The sequence below is a fragment of the Pseudopipra pipra genome, chromosome 28, assembly GCF_036250125.1.
Source record: "Pseudopipra pipra isolate bDixPip1 chromosome 28, bDixPip1.hap1, whole genome shotgun sequence".
Lineage (NCBI taxonomy): Eukaryota > Metazoa > Chordata > Aves > Passeriformes > Pipridae > Pseudopipra > Pseudopipra pipra.
In genome coordinates, this window is record NC_087576.1 from 2,441,328 (window position 1) to 2,459,951 (window position 18,624).

The window sequence follows — 18,624 nt, forward strand, 5'->3', positions numbered from 1 at the left end:
GGATGTGCAGAGGGAAACGTCTCACCTGGGAAATGCAGCCCTGAACACACCAGATTTTCGGGGGGTTTTAACAGCACTGAGCCTGAATATCCTGAAAATACAGATACCCTGAGACACGGGTTAAAAAAATACAGATACCCTGAAACACGGGTTGAAAAAAATACAGATACCCTGAGACACAGGTAAAAGAAAAATACAGATATCCTGAAACATGGGTTAAAAAAAATACGGATTAAAAAAAAATAACGCTGTTCAGAGAGGGCAACGTGTAATAAAAGCAAGGAGGGCTTGGAAAGGGCTTGGAAAGGCTTCCCAAGCCCATGGCAAGCTGGCAGATGTTGTGCCCCGGGGGCTGGCAGTCCCTGCAGCTCCACAGGAGAGCAGTGCTCGGCTGTGGAAAACAGGGAAAATCCAGAGGCGGCAGGAGGGGATGGAACCGGCTGCTGATCCTGATCCCGGGGAAGGGGCTGGGCTGTGGAGCCCTGAAAATGCGGGAAAACTGGCAATCCTGGCAACAACCCCACCCCTTGAGTTTCCCCTTCAAGGCAGCATCACACAGAGACCTCAATAAGATTCCTGGGGGTGTCCAAGGCCAGGTTGGACAGGGCTTGGAGCAACCTGGGCTGGTGGAAGGTGTCCCTGCCCATGGCAGGGGGTGGAATTAAATCATCTTTAAGGTCCCTCCTCACCCAAACCACTCTGTGATTCCATGACTCTGCTGCTGAGTGGGAGTGTCTCTGTTTTGGATCCAAGGGCTGGAAGGGGAAGGAGCCAGTTTTGGGATGAGGATGAGGGAGGAGCAGGAGCTCTCAGCTCCCCAGGGTTGGGGCAGTTCTGGGTCCCCAAAGCCCCGTTCCCTCTGTACCCCCTGGCCCAGCACACACGTGCCCAGCACACACAGGGCTGTGCTGCCCCTGGAGCTGCTGGTCCTGATCCAGGGGAAGGGGCTGGGCTGTGGAGCCCTGAAAATGCAGGAAAACTGGCAATCCTGGCAACAACCCCACCCCTTGAGTTTCCCTTTCAAGGCATCATCACACAGAGACTTCAATACGATCCCTGGGAGTGTCCAAGGCCGGGGCTTGGAGCAACCTGGGCTGGTGGAAGGTGTCCAGTGGTGGTCCAGGCATGGAATAAGATGAGTTTTCAGGTCCCTCCTGACTCAAACCGTTCTGTGCTTCTGTGACTTTGTTGCAGGGGCTCAAGGTGAGCCCAAGGTCCAACCTAAAGCAGAGCATTTCACACCTGAGTGGTTCTCATTAGGAGAGATGACAAACAACCCCTCCCCTTTGTCTGGGAACTCTCATCAGGGGATCTCAAAGGCAGCACCATGGAGCTGGTTTCATCAGTGTCATTATCTCCACGTTCATCAGGCAGCAGCAGAAGCTGAGCAGGATGAAATGCTGTGGCCATGGGTCCCTGGTGGTAGAGGGGGAAAGAGGGGCCCTGTTGGGAGACCAGACAAACTGGGGGACCTCAGGGCTGGATTAAAGGTTTGGCCAACAAGAATTGCAGTTGTTGAAATGAGAGCTGCTCTTGGAAACAGCTCCAAGTCCCAGAGGGAAACGAGCAGGCTCAGACACTCTGCACCACACACAGGAGAAAAAGGGAATTAGAGAATGGTTTGGGTGCAAAAGGACCTTAAGGATCACCCAGTTCCACCCCCTGCCATGGGCAGGGACACCTTCCACTAGCCCAGGTTGCTCCATCCTGGCTTTAGACACTTCCAGGGATCCAGGGGCAGCCACAGCTTCTCTGGGCAACCTGTGCCAGCCTCTCCCCACCCTTACAGTAGAGATTTTTTTCCTAATATCCAATTTAACCCACTCTCTGTCAGGTTGAAGCCATTCCCCTTTTTTTGACACTCCAGGCCCCTGTAAATAGTCTCTCTCCACCTTCTTTGTTGGCTCCTTCAGGTCCTGGAAGGCCCCAACAATGGCATGGATTTCCTGGGTGTGAACACTACCACCACAAAGGGAAGGAAGTGCATAATTAGCCCAAATTCCAGCCCTTGGTGGGTGCTGTAATTAAGCAGTGACAGTGTGCTGGGCCCAGGGGCCACAGGGTGCAGTTCCACTTCTCCTGGAACACAAAATACATGGAAGAAGAGGATAACCCAGGGAATGGCTGGAGCTGTGTCAGGGCAGGCTCAGGTTGGATCCCAGGCAAAGGTTCTTCCCCCAGAGGCTGGTTGGGCACTGCCCAGGCTCCCCAGGGCAGTGGGCACAGCCCCAAGGCTGCCAGAGCTCCAGGAGGGTTGGGATGATCCTCTGGGGCACAGGGGGTGACTCTGGGGATGGACCTGTGCAGGGCTGAGGGTTGGACTGGATGATGCTCGTGGGTCCCTCCCAGCTCAGCACATTCTGTGGTTCTGGGATGCAAAGATTGGGGTTGTGGCAGAAAAAATCCCGGGAGAAAGTTGTGCACAGTGAAGTTTGGTGTGTCCAAGGAAGGTTCTTGTCCAAGCCCCGCTCAGAAGGGCAGGTTCCTTCCTTTCCTCCTTTCCCTCTCCCTAGGAAGCCAAGGAGGCCTCTCCAGGCTCCCACAGCCTGGAGCAGCAGGAGGAGGCTGCTCTCCTTTGCACCACTGCCGTCAGCAGCCACCCCCTGGGATTTGCTTCCCTTTCCCCTGCAGAGGGTCACCCCTGGCAAGGGCACAAATCCACTCCTGACTTTTCCCTGGGATGAGCAGGAAGAGTCTGTTCCAACCCCCCGTGCCTGTCAGTCCCATTCCTGACCCTTTTGCCTCGTGATCCCTCCCCCAGTGTGCAGCAGGCACAGGTTGTATTCCCCACCTGGCAGTGATAACCCGGGAGATAATTCCATTTGGGAAAAGCTTCTGAACATGGGGAAGCTCGTTAAGGAGCCTGATTTATGGCAGTGCAGGATCTGTCAGAGCAGCAGTGAGTTCTGCTGGAAAAGGAGCACGAAAATCCCTCTGAAGCCTCGCCAGCTGCCCCAGCCTGACCTTGGGAAGCTCCACTGGGTTCCATCCAAAGAAAAAGCTGGATAAGGCTGTGCCTGCTGCCTGCTGACTTGGGTAATCCACTCCATGCCAAGGACAATCCAGGAGAGCTGGGGATGCAGGGAGAGCCTCAGGCAAGGAGAGGGGAGAGGTGTTTTCATGTCAAATAAACCGAGGCCTCGGCACGAGCTCTGTGTCATCTCTGGAATTACAACTGTGGGACAGTTATAAAACCAGTCAGAAATCAAAACCAGTCAGAAATTGAACTTTTTAAGAGGGAGCAGCAGCATCCACAGAATGGGTGTTTTTCCTGTCGCTGACAGGAGAAGGGATTGCACTGAAACAGGGAAAATTCAGTAGGAAAACCAGTGGGAGCCACTGGAAGAAGTTTGTTGCCACCTTGGCCGGTGGTGTGAGGATGGAGAGGTCACTGCAAGGCACAGACAGGGGGGTGGAGGGAGCAGACTGTGGATCTCTGAAGAAATGAGATTATCAGGTGAAGCTTCCTCTCGTTCTCCACAAATAATTCCCACTGGATCCAGAAGGAAATCGGGTTAAGAGATCAGCTGGGAGAGTCTTTGTTTGCCTGGCTTTTGAATTCCTAACCCCCCTCTGACAGAATTCCAGACACAACCTGCTCTGCCCAGGCCAGGAGCATCTCAAGGGACGATGCAGGACATTCTGACCTTCAGATTGACACGTGATAACTTCCAAATTCCCTTCTCTGACTGTTTTGTGCCCGCAGTTAATTGAGGTGGAGTCAGTTAATGAGAGACAATGTCAGTCTGAGGCTCGGAATGAAAAAGAAAGCAATGCAGCAGCTGCACCACGTTGGCACCTCGTGGTCTTGGGGCATCACTGTGACCACAGAACCACTTGAAATCCTCTCTGTTGAGATGTTTTCTGCCCCTGTGGGTCCTTCTCACCCTCACTTTGGTGGGGAGAAGAAAGAATTCCACGTGGTGGTGGAGGGTCAGACAGACAAAGACTTGAAAACCAGGAATGTTGGAGTCTCAAAGCCAAGAGGAGGCTCCAGGACTCCAATGAATACAATCATTTCAAGGGTTATAGAAATACATTTGATGCTGGCAAATTTAAAAAAACAAACACATTTTTGATGAGCTTTCCTTCCATCCCAAAATGACAAACAAGCTCCTGGCTCGTGACCACCTCGATCATAATCCAATGTACAACTGTCCAGAACAGGCATTGATTTGAAATAACAGCAACAAAAAAATAGAAGCACTTAAAAAATATCTTTGGGGTTTTTTTTTCCATTTTTAAATCAGATTATGGAATAATTTCACAATTCCCTCTTCTCCTCCATCCCCTCAGGAAGGGTGGCTTTCCCAGCCTGTCCCCTGTGGGTGTTCTGTTCCCTCCTGGCTTTGACTCGCTGCAAACTGACACCACTGCTTTTAAATTTATATCAAAACCTCTGATTTTTTACCCCAGCTGAGGACCTTGAGATGAAAGGGAAGGCTCCCAGCTCCTGCTTAATCAAGACTTAGAGAAGCCACGTGGATTTTTTTTTTCCCCAGGAACATGAGCTTGCAGAACACGTTAGGAAAATTATTGATTTGCTTCCCCTGAGCCCCTGCATGATTGGATTTGATTCATATTTATTGCTTCCCTCCTAATCAGCTTATAGTTATTTCTACTCAGAATATTATTTAGATGTTACAAGAATAAGACTGGAAAAACTGAGCTGACATTCCAGCCAAAACACAGCTCAGATTTCCATAAATCAGGTTGCCCAGGCTCCTCAGAGCTCTTTGGCCAAGGTGATAATTAATATTATTAAATTGTCAGGTTTTTCACCCACACAGCACAAGGTGAGTCCTCCAACAAGCACCACTTTAATGGCCCCTTCTTTTATTTTTTTTAATTTTCTGTGGAACTTTCTTACCTGAAAAAACCTCCCCAGCTCTGCTCAGAAAAATAAACTCTTTTATGTCCAGCATCTCCACAATAACTGATCCCCCCGAGAGCCCAGCAGCCTTTTGCAAGGTACACTCTTGCTTTTGCACTAATTAAAAAGAAAAATAAGGGAGTCAGTGCAGTTCTGTGGAGCTGTCACTGAGCTGCAGCCTCTCAGTGGCTTTCTGCACACAAATCAATTAAACATCCAGCAGGAGAGCAATTAACCCAGATACAAATTAGCCTGGCAGGGGGAACGTGGTTCCTGGGCTCGGGCCTTTTGTTTTAGGAGTCAGGAGCATCCCTTTTGGAGTGCACTGCTTCTGCCTCAGTGAAAAACAAGGCAAGAGAAGGAAGGGAAAGGGGAATGTCCCAGGGATTGGGAGGAGAGGGGAGGGAAGGGAAAAAGAGGGACGGGGATGGGGGAGATGAACCCCAGTGGACCTGGAGGAGCTGAGCCCACACCCCAACCACTGAGAGGGGGCTGGGAGCAGAAATCCTCCTGGATGACCCAGTCATGGAGTGGTTTGAGTTGGGAGGGAACTTAAAGATCATTTTGTTCCATCCCTGCCATGGGCAAGGACACCCTCCACCAGCCCAGGGTGATCCAAGCCCTGTCCAGCCTGGGACTGGGAGGAGAGGGGAGGGAAGGAAAGCAGAGGGACAGGGAAGATGAACCCCAGTGGACCTGGAGGAGCTGAGCCCACCCCCAAAGCACTGAGAGCTGCCACAGATCATCCCTGCATGGGGACTGGGAGCAGAAATCCTCCTGGATGACACAGTCATGGAATGGTTTGAGTTGGGAGGGACCTTAAAGATCGTTTTGTGCCACCCCCTGCCACGGGCAGGGCCAACTTCCACCAGGCCAGGGCGCTCCAACCTCACCTTGGGCACTTCCAGGGATCCAGGGGCATCCAAAATTTCTTCAAATATCCAATCTAAAGCAGCACATGGAATGGTTTGGGTGGGAAGGGGTCTTAAAGCTCATCCAGTGCCACGTGGGCAGGAACACCTTCCACCAGCCCAGGGTGCTCCAAGCCCCATCCAGCCCATCCTTGGGCACTCCAGGGATCCAGGGGCAGCCAAAATGTCTCCAAATATCCAGTCTAAACCAGCACATGGAATGGTTTGGCTGGGAAGGGATCTTAAAGCTCATTCAACGCCACCCCCTGCCATGGGACACCTTCCCCTATCCCAGGTTGCTCCAGCCTGAACTTGGACACTTCCAGGGATCCAGGGGCAGCCACAGCTGCTCTGGGAATTCCAGCCCAGCCCCTCACCACCCTCCCAGGGAAAAAGTCCTTCCCAATATCCCATCTGAACCTGCAGTTCCAGGCTCTGTTCCCAACCACAGCAAATGGAGGCATCTCCCTGAAATTACTGGGGCACCACTAATTTCAACTTTGATTTTAAATTGGGGTTTAGTTTTGATTTCAATTTCACTTTCCACTCTCCCCAGAGCCTCCCCATCCCCAAAGCTCCACCCTTCCCAGAGCTCTCAGCCCCCTTTGCACCACCAGCACTTTGCCTGTCTTTAAATCCATTCTCTCAGGGGCTCTGTCAGGTCCAGAATATTCTGAACAAGCCTGTCCAGGGAGGAGATATTTGGGAAAAAATGATCCCTAAATATTGGGGTGGTTGCACATCAACCCAGGCAGGTTTTCCTGACATCTGTGTGCTGCAACTGTGCTAAAAAATGGGAATTCTATCCCAATAATTCCCCTGACTGCTGGGATGACACCCATGTGTGGTACCCAGGGGCAGAGTTCACTGTTCCTGTGCCCAACTCCCCCTAATTTCCAGCCTACAATAATTTCTCCCCATTTTTTTTCCCCTGGGAAGCAGCACTCTAAAAATAGCTTTGCCCTATGGCAGCCTTGTCATCTGGGATGTAGAGCTCCAGGAAAAGTGGTCATAAAAGGCAGAATTGCAGCCACTTTTCAAAGGGATATTTTTAGAAAGGGAAGACTAGGAGAAAAAAAAAAAAACACAACTAACACTCCAAAGGAGGTAGGAAGAGCTATTTTTGATCACTTTATCAGCAGAAGATTGCTACCCTGACCTGGATATATATATTTTCTGGATGGCAATTTTCAGTTTGAAACATCAGGGCAACACGTGTGGCAAAAAAAGGAGCAGTGAGAAAACCAGGCAGCACCAAGGAAATAAACCCAAAGGAAGTCACTTTTTTCATCCCAGGCAATTAAACCTGAGTTTTGCTGTGCCTGGGGTTGGCTCAGAGCTCCTCCTTTGCAGGGTTTGGTCCTTTGTGTGCCTGTAGGTGATGATATAAAAGAAGGGAAACTGAGGCTCGGTGTCTTCCTTCCCTTCAGAGGTGGGATCTTCACCTCCAAACTCTTTCTGCCTTAAAAATAATAATAAAAAAAGCTGTTCTAGGCAGGCTGCTTTCTGCTGTGTCAGGTTTTGGCTTGTCTGGTAGGACCAAGTTTTCCAAAACCTGTCTTTGTCCGTGGCCTTCGCTCCAGGAGGGTCACTGGGAAGGGTCACAGTTCCTTTGGGGGCTGAGTCTGCTTTTCCCTCGGATTCAAACTGTTAGATGGGATGTTGGGATGCAGTTCTTCTCTGGGAACAGTTAACTCTGCCCTGGGTACCACACATGGGTGTCATCCCAGCAGTCAGAGGAATTATTGGGATAGAATTCCCATTTTTTAGCACAGTTGCAGCACACAGATGTCAGGAAAACCTGCCTGGGTTGATGTGCAACCACCCCAATATTTAAGGATCATTTTTTCCCAAATATCTTCTCCCTGGACAGGCTTGTTCAGAATATTCTGGACCTGACAGAGCCCCTGAGAGAATGGATTTAAAGACAGGTAAAGTGCTGGTGGTGCAAAGGGGGCTGAGAGCTCTGGGAAGGGTGGAGCTTTGGGGATGGGGAGGCTCTGGGGAGAGTGGAAAGTGAATTTGAAATCAAAACTAACCCCCAATTTAAAATCAAAGTTAAAATTAGTGGTGCCCCAGTAATTTCAGGGAGATGCCTCCATATGCTGTGGTTGGGAACAGAGCCTGTAACTGCAGGTTCAGATGGGATATTGGGAAGGACTTTTTCCCTGGGAGGGTGGGGAGGGGCTGGGCTGGAATTCCCAGAGCAGCTGTGGCTGCCCCTGGATCCCTGGAAGTGTCCAAGGCCAGGTTGGATCAACCTGCTTTAGTGGAAGGTGTCCCTGTCCATGGCAGGGGGTTGGAATTAAATGATCCTGAAGGTCCCTCCCAACCCAAAGCATTCCATGGGCTGTGATTCCCACAAAAAGTCCATCACACACCTATAATTAATTGCTCAAAGGGCAGTTAGAGGAGTGGGGGGACAGAGTTCCACACCCACTTCAGTGGCAGGGACAGGGATTTTGCTGGCCAAGGATTCAACATTTTGCTGGAATTTATAGGTGGAAAATCAGAGACATGAACATCTGTCCCAGAGTTTCCCTCTCACCCAAGGGTGTGCTGTTATCCCACAGAACACCAGAGAAAGCTGCAGGAATCTGTGGCGGGATCTGAAACTTTTACTGGATATGTTTCAGTTATTAACCATCAAACTCCAGGCTAAAAGTCCTTCACTGGGGTAATTCAGCATCTCCTGCTGCTCTGTGGATTCCCACAGACCCTTTGAACCGAGGCCATGGAGGAGAACATCCCCCAGGCCTTGTAAAAAATCAGTGTGTGCAGTGCAGGGCTTTCAAACTGCAGGGGAAACACCACTGGGAGACGTGGGTGGGGTGGTGAAAGTCGAGTTCTTTGAAGTGAGTAAATGACTGAAGTGTGTCTGTAGCTGTGAAATTGTTCTTGGCAGGGGAGCTGCAGGGAATTTGGGTCTGGGTGTTCGACATCCAGAGGGGGCTTGGAGCAACCTGGGATGGTTGGTGGTCCCTTCCACCCAAAGAATTCCATGATTCCGTGGTTCTGTGAACTGCCCCTGCAGCCAATAAATGCAGGGGAGTGAAAGCAGGGATGATAACCTTTAGGAATCTGCCAGAAATTTCCCCTCACTGGTCCCTGCAGTGCAAAAGCTCAGAAATATTTCACCTTCTAATGCAACACAGAGAGTTCCTGCACGAGGCAAACACCACCAGTGCCTGGCAGGGTTTGTTTGGAGGCCCTGAATTACCACCCCCAGCCCAGTGGGAATGCTGAAAAAAGTGGGATGTGTTAGGAAATGTTATTGTGCTGCAGCTCTGCCTCGGGAAGGTCCAGCTTGGAGCTGAAAGAAAATGAACTTATCAATTTTTCAGAGCACAAGCCTTTGCCCAGCAGGACTTTTTTTGTGTTTTATGCTGTGGCCTGACATCAAAAAAGCCTGACATACCCTCCCCTCCCAGCAGGACAGAGGCTGGACAGCATCCCAGAATGGTTGGGGTTGAAAAGGACCTTAAAATCAGCTTATTCCAACCCCCCAAGTGCCCCCGGGGGCTGCTGCAGATGAAGTGAGTGACCCTGACAATCCATAATTAACCCCCTCCCCTGAATGTGAGTTCAAATCTCGAGACCCTTCAAAAAAAAACTACAGGAAAAATATAAATCCCTCTAAAAATTATAAATCCCTCTAAAAATTCACCTTCCCAGGAAGGTGAAAATTCACCTTCCAGGAGCCCAGCCCTGCTCACCCAGCCCGTCCTGCAGCTTGCTGGGCTCATTCCTTGCCTTCCTCCCTTCTCAAGGAGCATCCAACACCACCCAGGATGAGGCCCTGAATCCATAAATCCCAGTATTTTCATCCCTAGCTGTCTCTCTTGAAATGCTCTCAGGATTTGGGCTCAGCTGGGCTCAAATGTCCGTCCTTGCCTTCTTGACTCAGCTGGAATGAGCCCAAGTTCCCCCAGCTGATTACCTGGGGCGTTATTTATCCGAAATTTAGGGTGACCAAAGGAGGTTTGGGGGTGTCAAGGTCTCCAGGTGACAGAAATCACTATAAATTCCGGGCCTTGGAGGGTCACACCAGTTCACATCACTCCGTGGTGTGGAATAGAAAAGTGAACCAAATTCTGATTTCCTGCCTCTTCTCCCACTCTGACAAAATTCCTGCTGATGTTCCTGTTTGCCCTCCTTGCATGGATATCACTAAGACCCATTTAGGCTTAATTTCCTTAAGAGTAAGCTTAAATCAGGCTTATATTAAAAACAGGCAGTGACTTAGCAACACCCTTTAAGCTGATAAATGATTTTTGTATTATCTGCCCAGTTGCCTTCCTTCTGCTGCCTCTCCATAACATAAAAAATCCACCCCAAATCCCCTTTATTCTCTTCATCTGATTAATTTATTTTTTTTTAAGCTATTCTAGTGAATTCATTATCAGTGCCCCTATTTTATCTCCTCTCCCTGGAAGCAGTCAGGCTGTTGTCTTACTCCACCTCCTGCATTTTCTTCCCTTTTTTTCCTTTTTTTTTTTTTTTTTAAGGAAGCTGCAGGACTCAGTCTCGCCCTCCTGTAGCATTTCTCTGCTGCAGGTTTGTCAATAGTGAATAATCAAGATTCAGAGGGATGCTGCTGCTTTCCCACTCCGGGGGAGTTGCCCCTTCTTTCCCTTCTCCTGCCTCCAAGCCCAGACATCAGGCTGCTCTTTGCTCCCAAGTGTTTCTTCAACTTCCAGGCCAAAAATAATAATAATAATAAAAGTTCTCCAGAAGCAGAAATATGGGGCTGCATTTCCAAAATCTCCCAAGGGGAGATCAGAAATCTCCTTGGAAATAAGGCAACGTTTGAGGCTGATTTCCCTGACTCATTTTAACCTTCAGATCACCTTCAGGATGAGGGAGCAGGAGCTCTGTCCACCTGCACCTCCCCATTGCAAGCCTGGGTTTGAACTAAAACAACGTGGTTTTTATTTCAGGAGGGTTTCTGTCTCTCCTTGCAAATTCCTCTGTGAATTCAAACTTTTCCCTCCTCTAAAGAGCTCGATTTTTGAGGTGACCCACACGTTTTAGGGGAGGTCTTGTGTTGTTCTATAAAAGTTTGCATTGCTGCACCTCAGTATGAAATAAATAAGTCAAATGCTGTCACTGCTTGGTTATAAAGCAACAATTTATTTTGCATCCTGGATTTAAAACATCGAGGTCTTTAATGAAAGGGAGGTTTATTACCAAGTTCCATATGCCCCTCCTTACTTGCTGTTCAACACCATTCCCTTGTTTTCAGAAGATTAAATGGATAATAAAAGCTCCCAAGCACCTCTGTTATCCATGTGTCTTCTTCTACAGTAAGTTTTCCATATGTATAAAACATGGATCTGTTCCCCCCTCACAGTCTTTACTTACCAGGGGGGAAAAAAACATTAATAAACCAGATCATAGCATATCCTTTTCCTAAAAGGAGACAAAATGCAATGCCCTAAAAGGCAGTAATTTTGTTTTGACTTCCAAATGAAGTCCAAAGGGATGGTTTGTGCCTGTGGAGAAAACTTGGAGCAAAATTAATGGAGCAGATTTAGAACCCGTGATTGCATCATTAGAATAAAGCCTCTTCCCTGCGTTTATAATGTGAAATTCCAGAGGCTGAGCAGCGGCTGGAGCTGCCCGTGGCTGCAAATGCAAGGCAGCAGCTCCGGGGCTAATTCCGAGTCCTGCTCCGACTGCAGTGCTGCAGTCCTATGACAGCATCATATTAATGAGCCAGCAGAGGGGTGCGATGCTCCATGTGCTCGCAAAGTTTAACCCTGTCCCTCAGACTTCCCTAACTCTCCACAACCGCCTCCAGCCGGGAATTTTGCCTCTGCCCGGCCCAGGCTAAAGGCACCGAGGCGATTTTTGAGGAGCATTTTGCCCGTTGGGATAACCCGCTGAAAAATTCAGGCTGTGAGCACAGACAGAGCCTTTTCAGCACCTCCCGACCGACGAGTTAACTCTCCCCCCTCAGCGCTCCTCTGCTTTGCCAAGGGAGCTGTGGCAGGGATTTTTCTAGCACCACCAGGTTTGGGGGGTTTTTGGCTTTTGGTTGTGTTTTTTTTTTGCTTTTTTTTCTCTCTCTTTGCAGCTTACTAAACAATTTCCCCCGTAGCTGTAATCCCTCCAAGAGGAGTTCAGAGTCTGGCTGGTGGCCAGGCGCGGTAACGCAGCCCATACAAAGTACATTTGATCGTGTAAACATCGTTTTTTAACACGGTTTCAAAGCCGAATTTATTCCTGAGCAATGCACCAAGCGTTAGAACCGAGAGTGGGAGGGAAAGAGAGCGAGGAGGAGAAGGGGAGAAGAATCGAGATACGAAGGATTTGGGATGCCGGGGGGGGTTGAGGGGTGTCTTCCAAACTCTCGCTGCTCCAGCCCTGCCAGGGCTTCCCCCCGTTGCTCCCGCAGAGCCCCCAAAAGCGGCGCGGGGAGTGCCCGGTGCCGCAGAGCCGCCGCCTCCCCCCGCCCGCCGCGACCTTCACACGCCAGACCCCGCCTGGGGAAGGGAGGACAGGGGGGGCTGGACCCTTCCCACACATCCTGGGGTCCCTCTGAGTGATGGAACCCCTGAAACACCCCCGGTAAGGGCGGTCCCCCCGCCCCCCCTCCGCGTTCCCGGCGGGAGCTGTCCGTGGTGATGCAGCCGCCGGTTCCCGGTCCCCAAGCCCAGATCCCGGCCCCCAATCCCAAAATCCCAGCCCCCGACCCCCGGCCCTACCCTGCTGTGCGACCCCCGCGCTCCGCTCCGCCACGGCCGATGCGGGAAGGGGGGGCTGGGGGGCGGAAAAGAGAGAGAAAAGAGGGAAAAGAAATGAAAGGAAGGCGGAAAATAAGGAACAGAAGGGAAAGCAAGGAAAGCAAGAATAAATAATAGAAAGGCGAGGGAGAAAAGAAAGGGGAGAATGGAAAGAAAGGGAAGAAGAAAGAAAGGAGGGAGGGAAGGAAAGAAGAGGAGGAGAGAAAGGAAGGAAGGAAGGAAGGAAAGGAAGGAAGGAAAAAAAGAGGGTGATGGCCTAGGGAAGAGGGGGAAAGGGAGCAGGGCAAGAGGGAAGGAACAGGGGAAAGGGAAAGGGGGGAGCAGGAGGGAGAAAGGAGGGAGTGGGGGGAGCGCGGCCAAGGGAGAACGGGAAGGGCAATAGGGAGGGAGGAGCCGTGGGAAAAGAGAAAGGGGAAGGGGGGAAAGGAGCGGGGGCAGCAAGGGAAGGGGCAGTGGGGAAGGGGCATCGGGGGGCGTCCGGGGCCGGGCAGGGGGAGCCGGGCCGAGCGATGGGAAGGGCCGGGGGAGCCGGGGCGGGGCGGGGGGCGGGCGCGGGGCCGGGCCGGGGGGAGCCGCCCCCCGCACACGTGTGCGGGGCCGCCCCGCAGCCGCCCGGCCGGGCTTTATAAGGGGCGGCGGCGGCCGGAGCAGCCCCGCACCGCCGCCCCCAGCGCCCCCACCATGAGCTACACCATGGAGCCCCTGGGCAACCCCTCGTACCGCCGGGTCACCGAGACCCGGGCCACCTACAGCCGCGCCAGCGCCTCCCCGTCCAGCGGCTTCCGCTCGCAGTCCTGGTCGCGGGGCTCGGGCAGCACCGTGTCCTCCTCCTACAAGCGCCCCAACCTCGGGGGCCCGCGGGCCGCCTACGGCTCCACCGTGCTGAGCTCCGCCGACAGCCTGGACGTGAGCCAGTCCTCGCTGCTCAACGGCGCGGCCGAGCTCAAGCTGAGCCGCTCCAACGAGAAGGAGCAGCTGCAGGGGCTCAACGACCGCTTCGCCGGCTACATCGAGAAGGTGCATTACCTGGAGCAGCAGAACAAGGAGATCGAGGCGGAGCTGGCGGCGCTGCGGCAGAAACACGCCGGGCGGGCTCAGCTGAGCGACGCCTACGAGCAGGAGCTGCGGGAGCTGCGCGGGGCCCTGGAGCAGGTGAGCCACGAGAAGGCGCAGATCCAGCTGGACTCGGAGCACATCGAGGAGGACATCCAGCGCCTGCGGGAGCGCTTCGAGGATGAGGCGCGGCTGCGCGACGAGACGGAGGCGACGATCCGCGCCCTGCGCAAGGAGATGGAGGAGGCCTCGCTGATGCGGGCGGAGCTGGACAAGAAGGTGCAGTCGCTGCAGGACGAGGTGGCCTTCCTGCGGGGCAACCACGAGGAGGAGGTGGCCGAGCTGCTGGCGCAGCTCCAGGCGTCCCACGCCACCGTGGAGAGGAAGGACTACCTGAAGACCGACCTGACGACGGCGCTGAAGGAGATCCGCGCCCAGCTGGAGTGCCAGTCCGACCACAACATGCACCAGGCCGAGGAGTGGTTCAAGTGCCGCTACGCCAAGCTCACGGAGGCGGCCGAGCAGAACAAGGAGGCGATCCGCTCCGCCAAGGAGGAGATCGCCGAGTACCGCCGCCAGCTGCAGTCCAAGAGCATCGAGCTGGAGTCGGTGCGCGGCACCAAGGAGTCGCTGGAGCGGCAGCTCAGCGACATCGAGGAGCGCCACAACAACGACCTCACCACCTACCAGGTACCGGGGAGGCGGCCCCGGGCTGGCCCCAGCCCGCCGGGGGGTGCGGGGGGGGATGCGGGAGGTGCGCGGCGCCGGCTCCGCGGCGAGGGATGCGGGAGCGGGGCTGGAGGATGCCGGGGAGGGCGGCGGGAGCGGGTGGGTCCGGCTCCCATCCCGGCCCTGCCTCCCAGAGCGGCGGGGAGAGTTTCGAAAAGTCCCTTTCGACAACTTTGCCCCGCTCGGTCCCCGCGGGAGGCGAACGCCCGCGTCACCGAGGTTTTCTGCGTCTCCCTTGCAGGACACGATTCACCAGCTGGAAAACGAGCTCAGAGGAACGAAGTGGGAAATGGCACGTCACTTGAGGGAATACCAGGACCTCCTCAATGTCAAGATGGCCCTGGACATTGAAATTGCTGCATACAGGTACAGTAGGACCGTTGCAGACACGTCTGGAATATTAATAGCACTGCAGATGCTGCTGGCTGGGGGAAGCTTTACCACAGATAAGAAATATCTGCTTGCAGTGAACACGAGTGAAATTAGAGCTTGACTAAATTATTGCAGCAGTGAGAACCCAGAAGGTCATTAGGGACCAGCTAATCAGTGGCAGAGCTCCCAGCAAGCCCCGTGGGCACAGGACGGCAGTGACTCAGTGCAGTGGCACCCCTGTGCCGCATTCTGTCCTTGGCTGCAAAAACAGAAGATGCAGCAAAAGACGGGTTTATTTTTAATTCCTGTTTGCTTTGCATATGCCAAGCGAGCCGCGCTTGTCACTTGAATTCCCTTTTATCGCCTGGGAGAGACAGGGCACTTGCTTGATCGTGGTTTCAAGCGGGGAGTGCTAATCTGCCTGTCACAAACACTTTTGCTTTTCTTGCTCAACTTTCCTTCAGAGGCACCGGCTCTAATCTGCAGCCGAACGTTGCTTGCTGTTGCCATCACCTGGCAGGTTTTTTTAGTCTCCTTTGTGTCTCTTCAGAGCTCTCATCGGAGAGCTGCTGATCTTTCTGGGTCACGGGCTTAGATGACAAACGTGCATTTGAACAGAAGAAAAGTAAAAACAAAAAAACCCCAAACAAACATCTCCAGTTCTGTTTAAATTCCCGAGGTTGTTCAGACAGACACACAGACATCAGGGTCTACAGCTGGCTGCTGCCAAAGTGAGCTGAACCAAAGTCTCCAGCCCTCATATTCACCCAAATTACTGAAGCAGGACATGGGCTCTGATCAGCTCTGAGGGGCTCAGCCACATGTTTGCTTTGGGTCTGTTGGCTGGGTCTAATCCTGTTTGCCTAAGTCATGATGCATCCCATGAAGTTGGTTATTTTGCTGATTTGTGCCACCATTAATTTTTTCGACCTTTAAGGCTGAATTCCAGCTGATCCCTGAAGGTGTTACCCCTGCACTGTGCAAACCAGGCTAAAGGAGCTTTTTACCAGGCTCCAGGAAAGCTGGGCTGGGGCTGTGAGCCGTGGATTGTGCTGGCCAGTTCCAGCATGTTCCACGTGCAAACTGCCTCCATCCTGCTGGCAGGGAAATGTTAGAGAGTCATGAAAGGGGTTGGGCTGGAAGGGATCTCAAAGACCATCTTATTCCACCCCCCTGCCAGGGCAGGGACACCTTCCACTAGCCCAGGTTGCTCCAAGCCCCATCCAACCTGGCCTTAAACACTTCCAGGGGTGGGGCAGCCGCAGTTATTCCAACAGCTGCCCCTTATGTTGGGTTTTTATGCTCACTTTCTTGGTTTTTTTCTCCTCCTGATCCCCTTAGGAAGCTACTGGAGGGTGAAGAGACAAGATTCAGTGCCTTCTCTGGAAGCATCACCGGTCCCATATTCACACACAGACAACCATCTGTCACAATAGCATCCACCAAAATCCAGAAAACAAAAATTGAACCGCCAAAGCTGAAGGTCCAGCACAAGTTTGTAGAAGAAATCATCGAAGAGACGAAGGTGGAGGATGAAAAGGCCGAAATGGAAGATGCCCTGGCAGCCATGGCAGAAGAAATGGCAGCCAAGGCACAGCAGGAAGAGCAGGAGGAAGAAAAGGCAGAAGAAGCAGCTGCAGAGGAAGAGGCTGTTTCTGAGAAAGCAGCTGAGGAAGAAGAGAAGGAGGAAGAGGAAGCAGAGGAGGAAGAAGAAGCTGCAAAATCTGACGCAGCGGAAGAAGGTGGCTCCGAAAAAGAAGAAATCGAGGAAAAGGAAGAAGGGGAGGAGGCCGAGGAAGAGGAGGAAGAAGCTGAGGCCAAGGGCAAGGCCGAAGAGGTGGCAGCAAAGGCAGAGAAGGTCAAAACACCTCCCTCAAAGTCACCCCCTAAATCCCCCCCTAAATCCCCCGTAACAGAGCCGGCCAAGGCCGCCCCGAAGGAAAAACCCGCGGAAGCGGCGAAGGAAGCGAAGGTGGAGAAAGCTGAGAAAGCAGCCAAGGAGGAGGAGAAAGCAGCATCCCCTGAGAAAGCTGCCACCCCAAAGGTAACCTCCCCGGAGAAAGCTGCCACCCCTGAGAAAGCTGCCACCCCGGAGAAGGCGGAGAAGGCGGTGGCCCTGGAGAAGCTGACGCCAGAGAAGTCGCGCTCCCCCGAGAAGGCGGCGAGCCCGGAGAAGCCCCGCACGCCCGAAAAGCCTGTGAGCCCAGAGAAGCCCCGCTCCCCAGAGAAGCCCCACACCCCAGAGAAAGCTCCCTCCCCGGAGAAAGCCCCCTCCCCGGTCAAGGATGCCAAGGCTGTGGTGGAGGAGACCGTCACCATCACAAAGGTAACGAAAGTCAGCGCCGAGGCCGAGAAGGAGTCCAGGAAAGAGGACATCGCGGTCAACGGGGAGGTGGAGGACAAGAAGGAAGAGGAGTCCAAGGAGAAGGAGGAGGAGGACAAGGGGGTCGTCACCAACGGCCTGGACGTGAGTCCCATCGAGGACAAGGGGGAGAAGGTTGTGGTGACCAAAAAGGTGGAGAAGATCACGGGGGAAGGAGGGGACGGCGGGCCCACCTTCGTCACCAAGTCGGTGACCGTCACCCAGAAGGTGGAGGAGCACGAGGAGAGCTTCGAGGAGAAACTGGTGTCCACCAAGAAGGTGGAGAAAGTCACCTCACATGCCGTAGTAAAAGAGATCAAAGAGACCGAATAAAAAACCCAAAAAACGAGCCCAACCATAGCTAAAATCTCAACCAAATCCAAGAGCTTGGGTCGGTGCAAAAGGTTAAGCCATACGACAGCTGCCAAATGCATGTGAGTGACGGCTTCAAAGCAGAAAAAGCAGAACGGGTTCTCTCATGGAGGCTCCAGACACACAGTATTTTCCTTTTTTCGTGCAATATAGGGGGGAAAAAAAGGGGGGGGGAATGCATGCAGGCAGGCTCAGGATGTACTCCCTCCACAGAGCTTGGGGGATGGCAAAAAAGGAAAAAAAAAAAAGGAAAAACTAAATATAATGCTAATAATAGTGCATGAGATGAAATGTGCAACAAAGGAAGCTTTTTCTTTTTCTTTTTTTTCTTTTTTTTTTTTTTTTTTTTGGAATCTCCTGAGCTGTTTGTTGGAGGGACGTTATCTGAGGGATGACTCTGAGATGTATTATGCAAAGAACCAACTGAGCCAAAAAAACAAAAAAAAGGAACAGAAAACAGTCGTAGAATATTCATGAGAACCAGAAAAAAAACTCTCCTAGCCTTAAGAAAAAAAAAATTCATAATAATAATAATAATAATAAAAAAAAGCTACTTATAAATAATTATGTTTACCTCACTGGTGCAATTAGGGTGGACTTTTGCTCGTGGGAGAACCTTGTTGACATGCACAGTCCGCAACCTTTTGTTGTTTGATGTAAAACAGTCACAGCAGTTCTTGCTCAATAAAGGTCAATACTGAGAACACGACTTGTCTGGTGGCTCTTTTCCCAAAATTCCAATCCTTCCCGAAGTTTGGGGCTCTGCCCTGACTGGGAATGCAGTTGGATGGGTTGAAAAGCTGCTTGGTTGCTCTTTTTATTTTATTTTCCTTAGTATTCTCTTTTTTTTTCCCAGGAGTTGGGCTTTGATGAATTCAGGAAGGTTTAGAAATTGGATATGATGAGGAGGAAATTTCCTGTAACATAACACAAATACTGGTTTAAATACTTAAAAACCATAATCCATTTTTTTTCTGGAGTAGAGAGAGGAATCCCTTGAACTCTTGTGTCTGGCCTGGAGGTGCTTGGGGGGTTCCAACTCCTTTTCCTTGGAAGGGGAAGGTCTCTAAGCCATCAATCCTGCCTGGGCTAAGTCTAAAACTCTTATAATCTGCTGTAAGTGTCATTTTCCTCCTTGAACACCAACCTCCAGGTGTAAGAAGAGCCTTAAAGATGTGGCAATTTCCAAATAATTCCTTGATT

General features: G+C 52.0%; 1 protein-coding gene across 1 annotated transcript; it reads left to right on the forward strand.

The window, feature by feature from the left end:
- Window positions 1–13,177: 13,177 nt before the first annotated feature.
- On the forward strand, window positions 13,178–18,127 carry NEFM (neurofilament medium chain). The gene is made up of 3 exons (XM_064637946.1): window positions 13,178–14,276; window positions 14,557–14,681; window positions 16,029–18,127. Exons 1-3 carry the CDS (start codon window positions 13,215–13,217, stop codon window positions 17,380–17,382), a joined length of 2,541 nt encoding a protein of 846 aa, XP_064494016.1. The 5' UTR covers window positions 13,178–13,214; the 3' UTR covers window positions 17,383–18,127.
- The last annotated feature ends 497 nt before the right edge of the window (window positions 18,128–18,624 follow it).

Coding starts and splice junctions, on each gene's coding strand:
- NEFM (XM_064637946.1), top strand. CDS start 13,215: ATGAGCTACACCATGGAGCCCCTGGGCAACCCCTCGTACCGCCGGGTC. Junction 14,277..14,556: donor ACGACCTCACCACCTACCAG/GTACCGGGGAGG, acceptor TCTCCCTTGCAG/GACACGATTCACCAGCTGGA. Junction 14,682..16,028: donor ATTGAAATTGCTGCATACAG/GTACAGTAGGAC, acceptor TGATCCCCTTAG/GAAGCTACTGGAGGGTGAAG.